Source organism: Marmota monax, unplaced genomic scaffold (genome assembly GCF_021218885.2).
Source record: "Marmota monax isolate L192 unplaced genomic scaffold, Marmota_monax_Labrador192_F-V1.1 WCK01_AAM20220418_F8-fsc00010, whole genome shotgun sequence".
Lineage (NCBI taxonomy): Eukaryota > Metazoa > Chordata > Mammalia > Rodentia > Sciuridae > Marmota > Marmota monax.
Genome location: NW_026692321.1, coordinates 13,766,522 through 13,786,930, shown reverse-complemented (window position 1 = coordinate 13,786,930; position 20,409 = coordinate 13,766,522). Strand labels below are relative to the sequence as shown.

Genomic DNA, 20,409 nt, shown 5'->3' with positions numbered 1-20,409 from the left:
ATGTGTTATGCTTTCATAAATTATTCTCTTCATTTATCTTCTATAGTCCATCTCTTTTGTTTTTTATTTCTATATGATAAGAAATGTGGGATATTTCCCTAAATTTATCTTCTGATGCATCTAATTAAACTTTTTATTTCAGCATTCATGCGAATAGTTTCTAAGGAATTCCTTGTTTTTTGTTTCCTTTTTATATTATCTTTTATTTCATGGAACTCTCTTGGGATAGCAAATTTTGGGAGTTTTGTCTTACATTGCCTCTATTCATTCTGATGTATTTTTTTCTAGAGCCATTAAGTTTCTCCAGGAAAAAAAAAAAAAAAACTTTTTTTCTCTTTCCACATTTTTCATTGTCACTTTATAGCTGTACATATTGATGGTACTTTTTACATATTTGTACATTCACTCAATGTAACAATATTATTTGGCCAATATGACTCCACAGAACTCCCTCCAGGACTCTCCCTCCTTCCCCATTTTCCATACCTGTCCGCTTTCTTCTACGGATCTCCCTTTGATATTTAGGAGATTCTCCCCCTAACTTTCCTTTCCTTTTTCCCCTCAGAGTTGAAGTATTCCCTTTTCTCCATATCCTCTCCAGCATTTATTGTTATTTGTATTTTTTAACGACTGCCATTCTGACTGATAAGAGATGAAATCTCAATGTAGTTTTAATTTGCATTTCCCTAATTGCTAATGATGTTGAACATTTTTTCATGTATTTGTTGGCCATTTGTATTTTTATTTTGAGAAAAGTCTTTAATTCATTTGCCCATTTATTAAATGGATTATTTGATTTTTTTAGTGTTTTTTGAGTTCTTTGTACATTCTAGATATTGATCTTCTGTCAGAAGAGTAGCTAGCAAAAATTTTCTCCCATTCTATATGTTCTTTTCACATTCCAAATAGTTTCCTTTGTTGTACAGAAGTTTTTAAATTTGATACCATCCCAAGCATTAACTCTTGGCATTATTTCCTGATCTTCAGGGGTCCTATTGAGAAAGTTGTTGCCTGTGCATATATGCTGGAGTGTAGACCCTATGTTTTCTTCTAGGAGTTGCACAGTTTCTGGTCTTAATTCTGAGATCCTTGATCCATTTTGAATTAGTCTGAGTCTTCTACATGTGCATAACAGTTTTCCCGGCACCATTTGTTAAAGAGGCAGTTTTCCCCCAATGCATGTTTTTAGCACATTTGTCAAGGATCAAATGACTGTAGGTGTGTGGGTTCGTCTCTGTGCTTTCTATTCTGTACCATTGCTCTATGTATTTTTATGCCAGTACCATGCAATTTTTGTTACTGTATCTCTGAAGTAAAATTTGAGGTCAGGTATTGTGATACCTCCAACATTGCTTTTTTGGTTTCGAATTGCTCTGTCTCTTCTGGGTCTTTTATTCTTCCGAATGAACTTTAGGACTTTTTTCTCCTAGTTCTGTGCAGAATGCCATTGGTATTTTGATATGGGGGAAAAAAATCTTTAAACTTCTTGTCCAAGGGCAGCATCTCTAAAGCAAATATCTCAGCTAGTTAGCATTTGGATTTCACTTATTCCCCCTTCTTAGGATGTCCCTTCCCCCTGTCTCTTTCTCTGCCCAGTTACTCAGGTCCTGAATCTCTCAATTTTTACACAGAATAATCCTTGAGGCTATGCTGGGGTTGCAGAGGAGTTGCTTGGGAGTGCTGAATGAAGAAGGTGTCCTGGGGAACTGGCTGCCTCTCAGCCATATTTTCTTTCATTTAGGTTACTCTGTTCTGTGTCTTTTACTGAGCACCTGTGAAGGACTTGGGTGCATCCGTGAACAAAACAAGAAAACTCAGCCACAGCTCTGCAGAGTTAGAGGTTAGGAAGGAAAGATGGGGATAGGCATAAAAAATTAGTAAATTAATATACTGCCTTGATGGAAAGAATGAAGCAAGATAAAGGGGTTTGGAAGTGCCTTGCCTGGGGGATAGAGGGCAGTGGTGGACTGCAAGTGATCTTTCAACATTTTATTTGGAAGTCATTTCAAACTTACAGTTGCAAGAATAAGAATAGTGCAAAGAACACAATATACACTTTACCCAGATTTACTTACTGTTAATAGTCTACCTCATTTGCTCTCTTTACACTCTTGTTGCCCTCTTTGTGCTCTTCCTCTTCCTCCACTTTGTGTGTGTGTGTGTGTGTGTGTGTGTGCGTGCACACGTGCATGCACATTTGTGAACTGTCTGGGTTGAGTTGAATGTATCTTTCATCCCTAAATACATTCTTATGAGTATAGTTTGCAAGAATAGGGTTATTCTCTTTTAACCACAGAACAATTATCAACTTCAATAAACTTAATATTGATGTAATACTTTAGTTTGTCTCCATATTTCAATTTTGTTGTTTGACCCACTAAAGCCCTTGATCCCCTATCCCCGAGTATGAGACCCCATCTAAAATCAGGTATCACATTTAATTTTCATGTCTCTGTATTCTCCCTTGGTCTGAAACATCTCAACAGCATTTCTTTGTTTTTTCATGAAACTGACATTTTGAAGAATATAGTCACTTGGGGAGGGTGGGCAAGTAGAAAAAGAACATTCTTAATCTTGCATTTGTCTCATGTTTCCTTTTGATTAAACTGAGGCTGTCTGCATTACCACAGAAGTGATACTGTATCCTTCTCAGGGTTACACCTGTGGGCACATAATGTTCAGCTGCTGCTCATTGGTGATGTTACTTTTGATCACCCAATCAAGGTATCCAAAATTTCTCCACTGTAGAGTTGTTACTTTTTTCCTAGCAATTAATAATCTCTGGGAAGACACTTTTAAGATCATGGCAACATCCTTCTTTTTATCAAAATTTTCTCCTGTATTTAACATCCATTGTCTGTCCTTACCTAATCAGATCTTTGCCATGATGATTGCAAAACTAATTTCCAACTGTAGCATGCTCTCCATGGGGGACCAGTTGTCCCAGTCTTCTAAAAGCCCTACTTTCCCCCACATTGTATGTATTTATGTATGTATGTATGTATATATATATATATATATATATATATATATATATATATATATATGTATATGTATATATTTACGACCATGGACTTGTGAATTTGATTTATTAAAGATGTATCATTATTGTAATTAATTATTTTGGAGATAAATTTGTTCCATATTTGACCAATGCTAATCCTTCAATCTGACTTTCATATTAAGCTAGTTGGTCAGTAGGCCTCTTTGAGAGATGATTTACAGCCGGGGGAATTAGCTGTGTGCCTGTCTAGGGGACAGGGATTCCAGGTTCAGAAATAGTTATCACAAAGGCTTTAAGCCAAGAATATGCTTATGTTTGAGGAACAGCAAGGAGGCCAGGTTGGCTGGAGCAAACGAATAGTGTGGAATAATAGGAAAGTTGTCTAAAAAGTCTTTGTTTTTACTCTAAGCAGAAGAGTGATATATGACTTGGATTTTAAGAGGAACATTCTCATTGCTGTGTTTGGAATAGACTGTAAGAGAACAAGAATGTAAGCAGGGAGGCCAGTGATGAGGGCATTGCAATAATTCAGGTGAGAGATGATGGGGTGCATATGAAGTAGACCATAGAGGTAACAGTTGAGGTTATCAAAAAAGGAGTCTGATTCGGCAAATATGTTGAAAAGAAAACCAAAGAATTTCCTAATTGATTAAATGTGGAATGTGAACGAAAGGGAGGACTAAGGATGGCTGTAAAGTTTTAGGCTGACTATCAACTGAATTAAGAAAGACTGAGTAGATTAGCTTTAGGATAGATCAGATGTTTCATTTTGGAATACTAAAATTGGGATGTTTAGGCAATGCAAGTAGAAATGGAGAGTAGGAAGTCACTTTTTTTAAAATGCTAGAGGTAGAACTCAGTAATAGAGGGCTTGCCTTGCACGTATAAGGCCCTGGTTTCAAGGCCCTAGATTTGATTCTTAGCATACCTCCCCCCGATGCACACACTCAAAGTAAATAAATAAGAATTTTTTAAGTCTGGGGTGTCAGTTGTCAAAGGCAATTGAAAAGGAGAAACTGAAAAAGTGAGAGGAAACCCCAGTCAATGTAGTATCCTTGGAGCCAAGTGAAATAATACATCAAGAACAGAGTGATTTACTCTGTTGGATAGTTCATAAATTCACATTACATGAGGACTGAGAATTGACCATTAGCTATAGTGATATAGAGGTGGCTTTGAGAGACTTGAAAGATTAGGTCTGCTTTATTTTTCTTTTTTCTCCCAGAGTATTGTGAGAAATTTAACAAGATATAAGAACGAGCTCAGTTAGTATTACTTAAAATCATTGTCTTCTGTTACAAAATGATCAACTGCTCCTCAGGTGCTAGTGACCACTTAGAATTAGGCTTCTTTTTTTAATTTCTCAGATGTACACTGACACTTTGAAGAACCTGAGGTATTGCAGTACAGAGGGCGCTTGCAGCCTCCGAAGCCCTCCCCTTTTTCCTCAGGCACCCCTCAAGTTATACCACGCCCTATCCTTACTGGCCCCAGTTGGTGGCTTCCAAGAGATGACTCCAGGAATTTCCCTGGAGATCTCCCCTGGTGAAGCCTGTGGCCACAGAACACGGCCCCCTCCCACCCCCCCACCCGGGACTAGAGAAGTTGTTGACCTCAGACCCCTGTTTGTTGATGCCACCAACACCTCCCAGCCCAAGGCTACCTGGGACTTACACCAGCATTTTTGATTGATAAACCAGTAGTCTGTCCTATTTATAGGCCAAGTATTCTTGAGGGCCAGTGACAGTGCCTCCAGGATGTCAGGAATGCTGTCCAGTCCTGTCAGGGAAGGCAGGTCTTCCAAGCTCTGTAGCAGCCGAGAGCTCTGAGTTGAGAGAGGCAGTGGCAGGACCGGGCTATTGCCACCAGGAGGGATGCTGACCTCATGAAGCTGGACACATCTTTAATTTTTCCCTCAACTGAATAAAACAGATCCTACTCTTGAAACAGGCTACTGGGAATAGGTGTACTTTCTGTAGTTGCTTGGGCCTTACCTTTGGCCTCTGAGTTAACTATGTTGCCGAGTTGTAGTCTCTCTCCTGGGGCCTTACTGTCCTAACTAATGGATTTACTTTTTTCCATATAAAATGCAGCTAGAAAGCTATGCTGTGTGCCTTCCAGTTGATATCTAAGAAGTTGAGAGAGTTCTGTGACAGCTTCTATGGCAGAAATCCCTCACTGTCTGGTGCTTTGTGCTGAGTATATGCCTCTGACTATGGGACTCTCCATTTTGTCACTCTCTTGGTCGAAAAGCTTGTGTTTCTTGGTCAACATCACCATCCTTTCATGTTCTGTATAGCTTTACCATTGGGAATCATGAAAAAGGCCATAGTAGTTAATGTGAGAATTTTGTAGCTGTAGATGTGAAAGGGGGTGTGCAGTTGTCATCATTCACTGAATTCTGAGTCTACAGAGAACACTGTCTCCATGAGAGATATTATGCTACAGAGCAGCTTGTAAAGAATAATCTTCAGTGAACCTATGAAATTGATATTTTCTAAGTGAACTCTGAATCAGAAAGACTCAAAATAAAGTGGATTCCAAGAGATCTCAAGCTGAGAGAAGAGCATTTTGCATTCTAAATGAAGGAAATGTAAAGTACATAAAGTGATAAAAGCTGGAGAAGAATGCGGATGTAGAAAAATTTTTTGAAAGTTTCAAATATTTGTGTAATCATAAGTTATATAAAGATCTCTGCAAATATGCAAGCAGTCTTGGTAATTAGCAATCTTGGCATGTAGATTAAATACTTGAAAGGACTTTTTACATTCAGATAATTAAAATGTAGTAAAATTTCTGCCCCAGGAGGTCTGAGTATCGTTCAAATGAATGGAAAATGGTAAAAGTAATATGTTTCTTGAATACCATAATAACCAGAACATATTGAAACAGCATAATTTTTGTTCCAGTAATCAGTAGTTGAAAGATTTAATGCTTTATTTCTTAGAAGATGGGCTTAGTTATTTCTGAGGCAAAATGATTCGAGATACTTGTAAAGACAGCCCATGTTTAACATTAATGATAGTTATTCATTCAAACATAAGAAATTTTGTCTCCAAACAATAACTATTACAAAGAAATTCTTGTGTATAGCATATTTAATGGTTAATGACATGGGCTCTGAAGTTCAGGTCTCATCTTTGTTACTTCATAGCTGAACCTCAGGTTTCTCGTCTATGAAAAAAAGGAAACTTTAGAGGGTTGTTGTTTTTATTAAATAGGATAACAAGTATAACAAGATGATCATAAGTGTGGAGTATTAATGTAGTGCCTAGAGAACATTAAATAATCATTATTACTGTCATTCTAAGTACTTCCCTACTGTGGAGTATATTCCTATCTTACGTATGAAATTTTAAAGACAGAATATAATATCTCAAAAAGCAAGCTCTCAGTGATTAAAATATAATGGCATTTGCAGCTTATAAACTGCATACTTATTAAATAAGCCAAATAGACTTGTGTTTTCAGTCTGATACTAAGGAGAGGAATACCTGACCGTATGAGGAGAAGAGGTAAACTGGGATTATTTCTAGATCTACATTTTGACTGTTAGCAACTTTGTCTTTGATGGCTGTCTGAATTATGTTATATGTTTGTTAAGACATGCTTTAACACTGTTGGCAATCATTTAAGAAGAAAAACTGTGTGCTACATTTTCAGCCTGTAGAGTGGGAAACAGTGCCTTTACTGAAGCAGGCAATCCAACCTAATAAACAAATAGGTACGATAGCAGTGATGCTGTTCTTTTGAAGAGGTTGAGGTACAATTTGTTGTGGCTTCACTTGGTCATAACATATAGTCATTGTTTTTCTCACTTGGTCATAACATATAGGCATTGTTTTTCTCCCAGGAAAATGGATGCCTCTATAATAAGCTAACTATACAGTAAAGTTTATAAAGGATTTTTTTCGGTTTATTCTGCCTTTTTAAAAAATTTTATGTAATGAAACATACATACAAACTACACTGTAACATCATACTCTTTACCTTATGGCCACACCTCAAGTTGTTTCTTACCTTCTATTCTGAAGAATGATTAATAATAGTAATAAATTCAAGAAATACGAGCACCAGAATATTGTCACTAATCCCCATAAGTGTATCCAATATAAAAAGTCCCAATGTGCATATTTACTTTCCTATACTGTTGAAGACATTGTTGTGCTTCATTATCAAAAGTTGACTGTGGCAGATTTCTAATGAGAATGTGAAATATGTGAAAATGTTTTCTTAGAATAGAATAAATTGGCCAGCCTAGAAGTTCTTTTTTTATGAGACAGTAATATAAGAAAATATTTTGTCATGTACAAAGATTTGGAAACCTTCTCTGCACAGCTGTGTTACAAAATTAGGTACACTTCCTTGACCTGAGTGATTTTTTTTTTATTTTTGCTAGTAGGTTTCTATATAAAAAATAAAGGAATTTCGTATTACTTTGACTTATACTATAAAATTTAGACTATAAATTTTATTGAAATTATCATTATGATATTTAAGAAAAGTATAAGTTTCACCTAACAGGTTATAATTGTTGTTCTACAAAGGCAAGAGAGGAAAACTATCGAAAACTTATTAGTTGTGATAAACAGTCTTTGGTTTTGTATTTTTGCGAGGCAATGAGGCATTCAGAGTACATATTAGAACTTCCTTATTGTTTTGGTCCATTCCTATGATTTCAGAGTGCACTTTAATTCTCAATTTGTTATTGATATAGATCAACCAGATATAGCCCTGTGGTTGCTCATGTATGTTTAGTTTCGCTTGCATGCAGTTTTGTTTAACATGGGTCATAGTAAAGGATCATTTATAAAAGTAATGGATTTCTTCCTGTTTCTGCCAGCTGATTTGATCAGTCTAAAGTTCCTTATGTATTATTGGTTACATAACTAACATGGAATCTGTGTGGTACATTTTTTAGTTTGACAGTAACTGAATTATCCATCTATATTCTCTAAATCTTTGAGGACATTTTCATAAACATAATAAGGAAGCCCTTCATTTTGAAGTGAATCAACTCAAAATTAAAATGAGGAATGAGTTACCATACCAGACTAAATGATCAGACTTCTTGGCAAACAGATTGTTTTAATTAATTGATTATACTGGATAACTATTTGCCAAGTGGAAAAAAAACCAAGAATATTAATTTCTAACTTTCCTATGTAAAATGTTTATAATATGTTTTAGCATATTATCTGCATTCAGAAATAGAGTATAACAGTATATAATTTAGTTTTACTTTCCTAATAAAGATTTTTATAGTACCTAAGAGTTCTGGTTTTGAATATCTTCTCTAGAAAGCAGGTTTTCTCTACATTGTAGCCTGCACTTATCTTTCCTCTTATTGATAATAGCCATTCTAACAGGAATGAGGTGGTATCTCATTGTGCTTTAATATTGCATTTCATTGATGATTAATGAAGTTGAGCATTTTCTTATGTATCTGTTGGCTGTTGGTGTGTCTTTTTGAGAAGTATCTATTCAGGTCCTGTGCCCATTTTTAATCCACTGCTAACATCATATCCAATGATTAGAGTTACTTGTTTCTTGTTTTGGCTTGTTTGAATTTCTTATATATTTTGGATATTAACCCCTTGTCAGATGTGTGATTTGTAAATATTTTCTTATATTTGGTAAATTGTCTCTCCATTCTGTTGATTATTTCCTTGTTTGATGTAATCCCATTTAATAATCCCATTTGTCTCTTTTTGTTTTCGTTGTCTCTTTGGGGATCATATTCAAAAAAGCATTGTTTACACAATTTCACAGAACTGAAAACCTTATGTTTTCTTCTAGTAGTTTTACAATTTTATGTCTTTTATGTTTTACAGTTTTGCATATATTGCAAGATAAGGGTTGAATTTCATTCTTCTACATGAGCATATCTGTTTTCTCCAACATTATTTATTGAAGAGACTGTTCTTTTTCCATTGTGTGTTCTTAGCACCTTTGTGGAAAATCAATTGACTGTAAATGTGTAGAGGGTGCTATATTTTGTTCTGTTGGTCTATGTGTCTATTTTTCATGCCAGTATCTGGCTGTTTTGATTACTAGAGCTTTGTAGTGTTTGTTTGTTTTTTTTGTTTTGTAATGCATGCCATCAAACCCAGGGCCTCACACATGCTTGGCAAGTGCTCTGCCACTAAACCTCTGGCTCATATAGTACATTTCTGAAGTCAGGTAGTTGATGCTTCCAGCTTCAATCTTTTTGTTCAAGATAATATTGGCTATTTGTATCTAAAATCTGTGCATATTTTAGAGTAGTTATATTTCTGTGAAAATGTCATTGAAATTTTGATAGGGATTACATTGAATCTGTAGGTTGCTTTAGGTAGTATATATTTTAACAATATTAATTTTTTCAATCCATGAACACAGAGTAACATCTTTCAATTTATTTGTATCTTCCTCAGTTTCTTTCATCAATGTTTTATCATTTTCAGTCTACAGGTCTTTTGCCTCCTTGGTTAAGTTTATTCTAAAGTATTTTATTAGTTTATTTTTCATAAGCTTTTATAACTGAAATTATTCTCTTGATTTCTTCTTTGGGTAGTTGTTAATGTATAGAAATGGTACTGATTTTTGTATCCTAAAACTTTACAGAATTTGTTTATTCTAACAGATTCTTGGTGGAGTCATTAGGTTTCTTTCTATATAAGATCATTTCATCTGCAAACAGGAACAATTTAATTTCTTTTTTCCCCCTAATTTTAGTGCCTTTCATTTCTTTCTCCTGTTCGTTTTGGCTGCAACTACTATTATTATGTTAAGTAGAAGCAGTGAGAGTGGGCATCTTTGTCTCACTCCTGATGTCGAGGAAAAATTTAACTTTTCACCATTGAATATGATGTTAGCAGTAGGCTTGTCATGGATGGCCTTGGTATGAGATGCATTCCTTCTATACCTAATTTGTTGATGAGAGTTTCTATCATGAAAAAATGTTGAATTTTGTCAGATGCTTTTTCTCCATCTTATTAAGATGATCATGTGATTTTTGTTCATTCTGTTAATAGGGTTTGTCACATTTACAGATTTGCATATTTTTTACATCATTCTATTCAAAAAATAGTAAGAAAGAAAAAAATAACCTAGACGTAGTAGTGCACATCTTGATCCCAGCCACTTGGGAGGATGGAGTCAAGAGGATCACAAGTTTGAGGCCAGCATCAGCAACTTAGTAAGATCCTGACTCAAAATAAAAGATAAAAATGGCCAGGGAGGTTATGCAGCCATGACTGAGAGATGAGTGTTAAGCCTCTTAGGCATTGGGACTGTTTGTCAGCCAAGTTGATGGTATACATTTCCTAGTGTTTATAAAGGATTGATCACATTAGGCATATTTGGAAGAATTTATTTTATACTGAGTCACTAGTTGTATAGTGCTATTTGTGATTGAATTCTTCTGTGGAAGGGAAGAGGATCTGAAGAAGCTGTATGCCATCAACGATAATGACAAACATTGTTGTGTTGAAAAGAATGTATACCACTGTGACTTTGGAAGAGGTTTTTATGATTTTAGCATATTAATACATCATTCAAAGTATCTATCAGGAGAAGGTTTACGTTTGTGTTTGTGACAGACTGCCAGTTGTCACCTTACTACATAATGTCCAAATAAATTAAGGTTTAAAGAATCAGACACAAAAAAGCACACCCTTCAGAAGGAAGCATGTTCAGTCATTATGTATAAGCCTTTCATGATATTTATATAATGTTCTCATATACTATTTTGCTTTCAAAAATGTCCCATGCCTTAATTTTATTTACATGCTTAAAATTTTAATTAATAAAATCATTAATGCAGTTTTACCTTTTAATAAACACAAATAATTTAAGTTATCACAGGTCTAGAAATCATATTAATAGTGGATTCACATAGATAAATCCAGATGATGACTTTGAACAGTTAAAAACCATGTTTAAATGAATAGTTTCATTACTATTAAATGGTTGTACAAAATGAAAAAAAAAAAAATGGCCAGGGATGAAGCCCATAGGTACAGTGCCATAAATGCAGTCTCCAGTACTGTGAAAAAACGAAGAAAGAAAGAGGGGAGGCAAAGGAGGAGGAAAAAGAAAAGAAAGAAGAGAAAGAATAAAAAATAATAATATGGGAGTGTGAAAAACTTAAAGTGCAGAATAAGGTTTGAGATTTACATCTTAGATTTAGACCTCAAATATAAGCAATGACTTTAGATGGAAATGCATTTAATGTACTAAATTATATTAAAAGACAAATATGAGATTTTATGGAGAAATCCAACTATATTCTATAAACATAAGGTGATAGCAATGTAGAAAGTAGAAGAATGGAAAAGGATGTATCTTGCAAATTCTCACCAAAAGAAAACTGTTAACATTAAATAAAATAAACCCTAAGGAGAAAACATTCCTAGAAATGAAGAGTCACTTCATATTCATAAAATATTTTGAAAGTGGTAACATCATCACTACTGGTAGTGCATAAATTAAAGTATAATAGCAGGATATTATAAATAAATTTATGCCATAAGTTGTAAATTTAAATAAAATGGATAAATCCATAGAAAAAGATAACACCAAAACAGGTGCAAGAAGACTATTAAAGAAATTAAATAAATCCGTAGTCAAAACTCTTTCTAAAAAATAAAATTCTAAGCCCAGATGCTTCACTGGTGAGTTCTACCAAATATTCAGAAAATAAACAATTTTGTTATTTTACTAAATTTTCAGGATAATGGAAAAGGGAGTCATGTTTCCTCACTTAGTTTTTTCAAAATAACAAAATTTTTGTATCCAAAACCTAGAAAAAAATAATGTGAGAAAAGAAATCTACAGAACAGGCTTACTCATTAAAGTACAAAAATCTTATACAAAATATTAGGAAACCAAATATAGTAACATTTATAAAACTAGTACAATGACCAACGTATGTTTATCTCAAGAGTGGAAGTTTACTTTCACATTAGAAAGTCAGTATGGTAGTTTATTACATTAATAAATGAAAGTGGAAAAATCACATTATCATCTCCAGATATACAGAAAAAGCATTTGATGAAACTAACATCCATTTAGGATTTCAAAAAGTAATTTTCAAATTGGGAATAGAGGAAAAAAAATTCTAATCTGACAAAATACATGTCTCGAAAACCTTCACCCATATTTTAATTTACTGGCTAATTCAAGTGATGATGCTGAAAATTTTTCCTTTGAGATTGAGAATAAGAATTATTCCAGGGGCTGGGGCTGTAACTCAGTGGCAGAGTGCTTGCCTAGCATGCATGAGGCACTGGGCTCGATCGTCAGCACCACATAAAAAAATAAAATAAAGGCATTCTGTATCTACAACTACAAAAATAAAAATAAAAAAGAATTATTCCGTTCAGTATTTTACTTAAGGTTTGGGCCAACTCAGTAAGCAAAAGAAATAAAAGACACGGATTTTAAAGGAAGAAACAACATTGTCATTATTTGTGGATGATATGGGTGTGTACTTAGAAAATCCAAGAGATCGCCAAACAAGTTATTAGATCTAGAAGGACACTTGAGTAAGTATGCTTGACACAAATTCAGCATGTAAATATTATTTGTCTTATATCACCAACCACCATTTAGGAAGTGAAACTTTTGGATACCCTTAAAATAATCTTAAAATAAATAATAAAATCTTGAAAACCTAACAAAAGTGGAGCAGGATGACTATAGGTCCTTGTCTAAAATGTCTTTTACAGACATTAAGGAAGATTTACAGTAGAGGGAGAACTGTCCTGTGTTCATGTACTAGAAAACTCAGGTATTACTGAATTTAGGATAGACAGTCCCAATCAGAATCACAACAAGAAGCTTGTAGAATTTGGATAGCCACTGCTGAAGTGTTCACAAATATGCAGAGAGCCAGAAATATCTAAGGCATTCGTGTGTGTGTGTGTGTGTGTGTGTGAGAGAGAGAGAGAGAGAGAGAGAGAGAGAGAGAGAGAGAGAGACTAAGGATTAAATCCAGAGCCTTGTGCATGCTGAGCAAGCACTCCACTGCTGAGCTACATCCCCAACCCTTTTTTAAATTTCATTTTGAACAGGGTCTTGCTAAGTTACCTAGACTGGCCTCAACCTTGCAGTCCTCTGCTTCAGCCTCTAGAGTAGCTGTGGTTACAGGTGCATACCACCACACTGGACTCCATGGCATTCTTGAAGAAGAAGATGATGAAATAAACTTACCCTACCAACTGTCAAAATATATATGAAGCTTTAGTAAATATAACATTGTGATCTTGGCACAGAGTTAGAAAAACTAGGCTAATGGGACAAATTAAACATCCCTAACTTGGGTCCATTCACACATATACAGGATTTACAACATGAGTATCATTCAGAAAAGCAGGGAAAGGGCAGCCTTTGCAGTTAATCGTGCTAGAACAATTGGGTTTCCATATGGTAAAATATTAAATGAGACCCATATTTCATAGCATATGTGGAAATAAGTTTCAGGTTGATTATGGACCTCAATGTGAAAGGCAAAACCATCAGGCTTTTCAAGATTTGCTCAGGAATATTGGCTGCCCGGGACTCTGCAGCAACTGTAAACTGGCTGACCTGGCTTCCTTACCAGATCTTGTTCCTGTAGCTCCAGGTGGGACTGACAAACCAGGACACAGCCACGGTTGAGAAGTCAGCTTCATAGTTTTCTTTGTTGCTGCCTCGGCTGCTAGCAAGAAATCTACTCCCTGGCCTATAGGGAAAGCTCTTCCTGCAGGATGGAGAGGTAGCCTCCATAGCCCTTCACCTAGGAGCCCTCAGCAGGGTAGTGAGAAGCCCTTCCTTTTTCTACCAGCTACGTCTTCACATAAACCACCCCTGTTTGAAATCCATCAAGTCTTTTGAAGTCCAACAGAACGTCTATAGCACTTTCAAGAATAAAAGGACTCATAATATTAAAGTTAACTTAAAGAGATAGAAGAACTCTGAATTTGAAGGTGGAAAATAAGTGGTTGGTTGTAGCACTACCCTGAGTACAGAAAGATTTTTCATTCTTTTTTCCTCTCAGACTCTTCACGCACGCTGTTAAGTATCCAAGTAAAATATCAGATCCTTAAATTGTACTGTTAACATTAGATAATATAATATAATATCACACTTTCTGTGTGAGCTCCAGACATATACTAAGGTAACTATACTTTAAAAAACAGAAGAAAGAAGTGTAATATTTTATAAATGTGGTGGTATTCTAGAGTTCCTCTTGATCTACTTCTTCTTCAATGTTTAGTATTATTAGACTTCTTAAATTTTGCCAGTCTGAACGGCATAGGGTACAACTCTAAAAGTAACAGCAGTCAACATGAATTTGAGCTATTGATAGCAGTCCTGAAAAAATAAATATCTTTGGACAACAGGCAGAGGTGAAATAGTGGCATAACCACTGTACCTCAGTGTAACAGTGGGACGATTTCTGCTCCAGAGCTCTGGAGACCTGGAAAGCTGCTGTGTTCATTGCTTATAGTTCCTGTACCTGAAAATGACTAGTTATGATGGTTGTGCTGTATACTCTGCTTATCTGTTTTCCTCAACATCGTAGTGATTACCAGTGAATCAGGAATGTTGTATCCCTTTGTTATGCTAGAAGGGGAGAAAGAAATTGATCAGCCATTAGAAAAGTGCTGGCTTTCCAGAGCTGATCTTTCCTTCTCTGTGTTAGAATGCCCTGAGTTGGAGTTTATGATGAAAGTGGCATCCAGAATGAGCAATTTCTTAAGCCCAAGACAATTCAGGCAACTGGCTCTGATTTGTGGCTTTTGGAGTCTGTCATTGCTGACTTACTGAAGCCTATGACATCTCCATCACAAGTACCCATTGCATGCCGCATGAAGCATTTATTAATCATAGTTCAATCAATCCAGCACCCCCTCTTCTGCTCTTTACTTGAGAAGATGCCAGAGTAGCAAAATCTCGCTTTCATATTCTGACTGAAATCCTGCATTTATTCCAAAAACACATTAGAAGCATTTGCACTGCATTATTGTCAATCTAACATTTAAAAACTGTCTGAAAATGTTGCTTCCTCCTCCCAAGAATGTTTTTCACTCATCATCAAGGTCATACAGGTGTTCAAGGAACAATATGTTCTTATTATGTGATAGAGGAGGAAATCCAGTGGAGGTCAGATTATTATAACCAAAAAAAGAAATAGCTAAAATATCTCAATTCTTGTTGAGAGAAAAGGAAAAAGTCTACAGGAAATAGCTGAGCACTTAGCTGAGTGATATGACCAAGGAAAAACAAGAAATAAGGCTGGAAAGAAAAAAGTCCTCCACAGTTTTGACCCTCAAGGCCCTGTTTTCTATTAAAGAGATACATGAAGGCAGAATCACAGGGAATATCTTATAGGATTTGACATTCGGGCATTGCCATCAAACAGGCTACTATGAAAAAGGCCTGTGTACAGCAGCAGATGAAAAAGACATGAAACCCACCTTTACTCTCAGGGACTACGGGAGAAGCATTTACTTCTTTCAGAAGGAGGAGTGTAGGGCTGGGGTGGTGGCTCAATGGTAGAGCACTCGCCTAGCACATGTGAGGCCCTAGGTTCAATCCTCAGCACCATATAAAAATAAATAAAATAAAGGTATTGTTTCCAACTACAACTAAAAAATAATTATTAAAAAAAGAAGGAGGAGTGTAAATGCATAACAGAATTGGTAAATGAAATCTCTGATATCAAAGGCACCAGATCACAACTGAAGCTAAATATAGCCAAAGGTTTAAACCTACATTGTAGGTAACACTATCTAATTTATTAAAGAAACGTTCTATTTTTTAAATTATTTATTTATCTATTTGTTCTAATCAGTTATACAAGATAGCAGAATGCTCTTCGATTCATTTTACACAGATGGAGCACAATTTATCATTTCTCTGGTTATACACAAAGTAGGATCACACCATTGGTGCAATCATACATGTATCTAGAGTAATGATGTCTGTCTCATTCCACCATCTTTCCTACTCCCATATCCCCTCCCCTCCCCTCCCCACCTTCCTCTCTGCTCAATCCAAAATTCTTCCACTTATCCCATGCCCCCCCCCCATTATGGATTAGCATCCACTTATTAGAAAAAAACATTCAGCCTTTGGTTTTTGGGGATTGGCTTACTTCGCCTAGCATGATATTCTCCAACTCTGTCCATTTACCTGCAAATGCCATAATTTTATTCTCTTTTATCGCTGAGTAATATTCCATTGTGTATATATACTACAGTTTCTTTATCTGTTCATCTGTTGAAGGGCATCTAGGTTGGTTCCTTAGTTTGGCTGTTGTTAATTGTGCTGCTATAAACATTGATGTGGCTGTAGTATGCTGTTTTTAAGTCCTTTAGGTGTAAACTGAGGAGTGGGATAGATGGGTCAAATGATGGTTTCATTCCAGGTTTTTTAAGGAATCTCCATACTACTTTCCAGATTGGTTGCACCAATTTGTAGTCCCACCAGCAATGTATGAGTGTGCTTTTCCCCCTACATCCTCACCAATACTTATTGTAATTTGTATTCTTGATAATTGCCATTCTGACTAGAGTAAGATTAAATCTTAGAGTAGTTTTGATTTGCATTTCTCTTATTACTAGAGATGTTGAACATTTTTTCATATATTTGTTGATCTATTGTATATCTTATTCTGAGAAGTATCTGTTCATTTCCTTAGCCCATTTATTGATTGGGTTGTTTGTTTTTTGTTTTTGATGTTAAGTTTTTTGAGTTTTTCATCTGATGTGTGTGTGGTAGAAATTTGCTCCCATTCTGTAGACTCTCTCTTCACTTCATTGATTGTTTCTTTTGCTGAGAAGCTTTTTAGTTTGAATCCATCCCATTTATTGATTCTTGATTTTATTTCTTTGCACTTTAGGAGTCTTATTAAGGAAGTCAGGGCCTAATCTGACATGATGGAGATTTGGGCCTACTTTTTCTTCTATTAGGCATAGGGTTTCTGGTCTAATTCCTAGGTCCTTGATCCACTTTTAGTTGAGTTAAAGAAACATTTTAAATGAAAAAATAATATCTTCATGATTTGGGGTTAGAGAAGAATTTCTTAAATAAGACACAGGATAATGAGTATTAAAAAGAAAAAATATCTGAACCCAATATAAAAATGGGCAAAGGACTTGAATAGATATTTCTTCAAAGAAAACATACCAGTGGCCACTCAGGTATATGAAAAGGTACTTGACATTGCTAATCATCAGGGACATGCCAACTAAAAACACAATGCTATATCAACTAACACATGTTAGGATGACTATTTAAAAAGCACAAGATTATAAGTGTTGGTGAAGATGTAGGGAAATTGAAATCTTTGTACATTGGACACACTGTTGGTGGGCATGTGCTACTGCTGGGTAATAACTGGTACAAATACTTTGGTCAAATGTTCTCTCTGATATGTGGATGCTAACACACAAGGGTGGGGTAGATGTTCAGTGAATTAGATAAAAGGGAATGAAGGGAAGTGGGGGAAGAAATAGGAAAGACAGTGGAATGAATCTGACTAACTTTCCTATGTACATATATGAATACACCACAGTGAATCTCCGCATCATACACATTCACGAGACTGGTATCCTAATTAGATTAAGATATTCTCCACATTTGTATAAATATGTCAACATTGACTCTACTGTCGTGTATAACTAAAAAAGCAAATAAAAAATAAAATTTTACGGAAGGCACCAAAAAAAAATTGGAATTGTCTCCTAAGCAGAATACATGCATGCCATACCATATGACACATATGACATCAAGGTAATAGAGCCAACCAAAATACAGGCACCCCTGCACCAAGAGACATGAACAAAAATGTTAATAGGACTTCTGCTTTCCAGGTCCATGTGTAAGAGTTTAGAAGTTGCTACTCCATCCTAACAAGTGAAAAGCCAAACAAACTGAATAATCAACTCCAAATCCCCCCTCCCTGAAAATTAACCCCAGCATCCCAAGAGACATCCTTAGATCCTGTCCAAATTGGTTATGAATTGAGAGGGAAAGCAATAGGTGGTGGTTCTTCTCAATCTGAAGGGGAGTCTAATCATATTCTAATCTAGTCATTTGTCATTATTGTGTAGAGAAACAATGAAGGAATGAGTTATCCCTTAAGAAAACCTCTCACCAAAGTGTGTTTGTTTATTTTAGGTCATTCACACCTTTCTGCTATTCCCAACCATTGAGCGAATGGCTGAGTCACCCAATGGCAGGATTGCCACTCCATTTCTGTGCTGGTTTCGATATGCTCTCTATGTCACTGGCTACTTATTACTTAAACCATGTCCTGAGAAAATCAAGTCCTTGATAATCAGAATGGGCCTTCAAGTAATGAACCTGAAGACTGAATTTTTACAGACGAATATATTACAACCGTTCTGCCTTGGTAAGCACATTTTAAAAGGTATATGTTATTGTTGAATAAGGAAATATTTACAGAAAAATCTTAGGCAGAGGATGAATATCAAGCAAGCAGTTGTTTGTTGGATTTCCCCCCAAAGGTTTAAAACCAGAGATAAATAAATTAGAAACAGGAGTGAGTGAAGGGAGTTCTGTAATGCAAATGGGTAGAAAAGCCTCATCAAACTTTAATTTTACCTATGCTTCTGATTCTCCAGTCTCGAAGCAGTTCTGTGTGTAGTGCATAGCATGTGTTGAGTCCTCCTAGGAGCCCAGGGTTTGCTTTGTTGGTTCAGTGTTTTGCAAAAACAGCCTAAGAAAACCAGGCCCACTATTCCAGCGGAGTAGACAGGTTATGCTTTTATTTTCCTCCTTTAAATCTTGTTGTGGGAGCTTAAATTCTAAAAGGATTAATCATCACACCACAGTGTTCAGAGCCAGGTAGTGTGTCTTTCACTGTAGCTGCTGCAGTTGTCTTTTTGCCCTAATTGATGATAAAGGCAGGACTCCTGAAAAAAGTTTAGCATCATCTCCTGTGTTGAGAATGCCACAGAATCACATGCACAGTGATTAACTAACCATGGACCCTGTCCAGCTGTGCAGCTACACTTAGTATGTGAGGTGTTTTCCAAATATGTATCTATCAACAGTCATCCAGATACAAGGCTTAATATATATTCTATATTTGTGGATTTTTTTTTCTCTCCTCTCTCCAACTCCCATTCTTTATTATAGCCTTAACCTAGTAGTGACAAAAAGATGAGAGAGGGAGAGGGAAAGCAAGACTGAGGACAGTCATAGAAATTGCCAGAGGTTGAAGTTGGAGATGTTCCTTAAAGAAGACTCTCTGGTCTAACTCCTCACCTTTTGCTCCTGTTTACAGACAAGGGGTTGTATGGTGTGTGGGAACAGCACTGCCTGAGACCAGAAACCCTCAGCTCTCAAATTGGGTCAGCCTAGACTGAATCTGTGGCCTCAATTTAGTCACTTTCCCTCTTTGGTTCTGTTGTTGATCAAATTAAGAATTACACTAGGTGATCTCTCAGGGCCAGTTCATCTTTGGAAATTATTTGAAAACAAATGGAAAGCAACATTTGAAATTCTGGCAAACGTATGTGAAATTTTCTATATGTTCTTCAATAAGATCATCTTAATTCCCCTTATGATTCCTCTCCTCCTACCCCCAGCATTTTCTTGGTACCAAAAGTGTTTCAGATATATGAGGTTTTTGGATTTGGGGAAATATTTGCATAGACTATACAGGTTGAGCATTCCCGATCCAAAAATTCAAAATCTGTAACTCTCCCAAATCTGAAACTTCTATGCTCAAAAAGTTTCATATTTCATATTTTCAGATCAGTAATGTGCCTTGTAATAAAAATCCAAACAATCCACTTAGAAAACGGATTAAAGACATGAACATACATTTTATTAAAGAGGTTATTCAGATGCCAAGTAAGGACATGAGAAGTTATTCAACGTCATTAGTCATTATGAAAATGCAAATTAAGATCACAATGAAATATCATTATATACCTGTCAGAAGAGCTGAAATGAAAAATAGCAACAGCAGACTCCAGTGAGGATGCAGCAAAATTGAATCACTCGCACTCTGCTTCTATAATATAAAATTATATACTACTTAGGGAAAAAACAGCTTGTTTCTTAAAAACTAAATGTGCAACTACCATTGAACCTAGCAATTGCATTTACAGACATTCATCCCTGATGAATGAGAATTATGTTCACACAAAGACCATAATAACCCAAAACTGGAAACAACCTGATGTCTTTCAGTGGGTGAATGGCTAAACAAAGTCTGATGTAGCCATACCACAGAAAGCTCTCAACAATAAAAAGGAACAAGCTCTTAACACATACACAAATGTGTAATCTGTCTCTAGAGTATTATGTTTAGTGGGGGGAAAAATCCCCAAATTTACATAGGTATTTACATAGGTATGACTCCATGTAATAGCATTCAGAAAATTATAAAATTACAG

General features: G+C 35.7%; 1 protein-coding gene across 2 annotated transcripts in view; it reads left to right on the top strand.

The window, feature by feature from the left end:
• Ldah (lipid droplet associated hydrolase) overlaps positions 1-20,409 on the top strand; it is a 100,374-nt gene that overhangs the window by 43,231 nt on the left and 36,734 nt on the right. For both annotated transcript variants that reach the window (XM_046441331.2, XM_046441332.2), the window contains exon 5: positions 18,158-18,392. In XM_046441331.2, the coding sequence (XP_046297287.1) occupies positions 18,158-18,392 (235 nt within the window). The remainder of the gene's footprint in view (positions 1-18,157; positions 18,393-20,409) is intronic.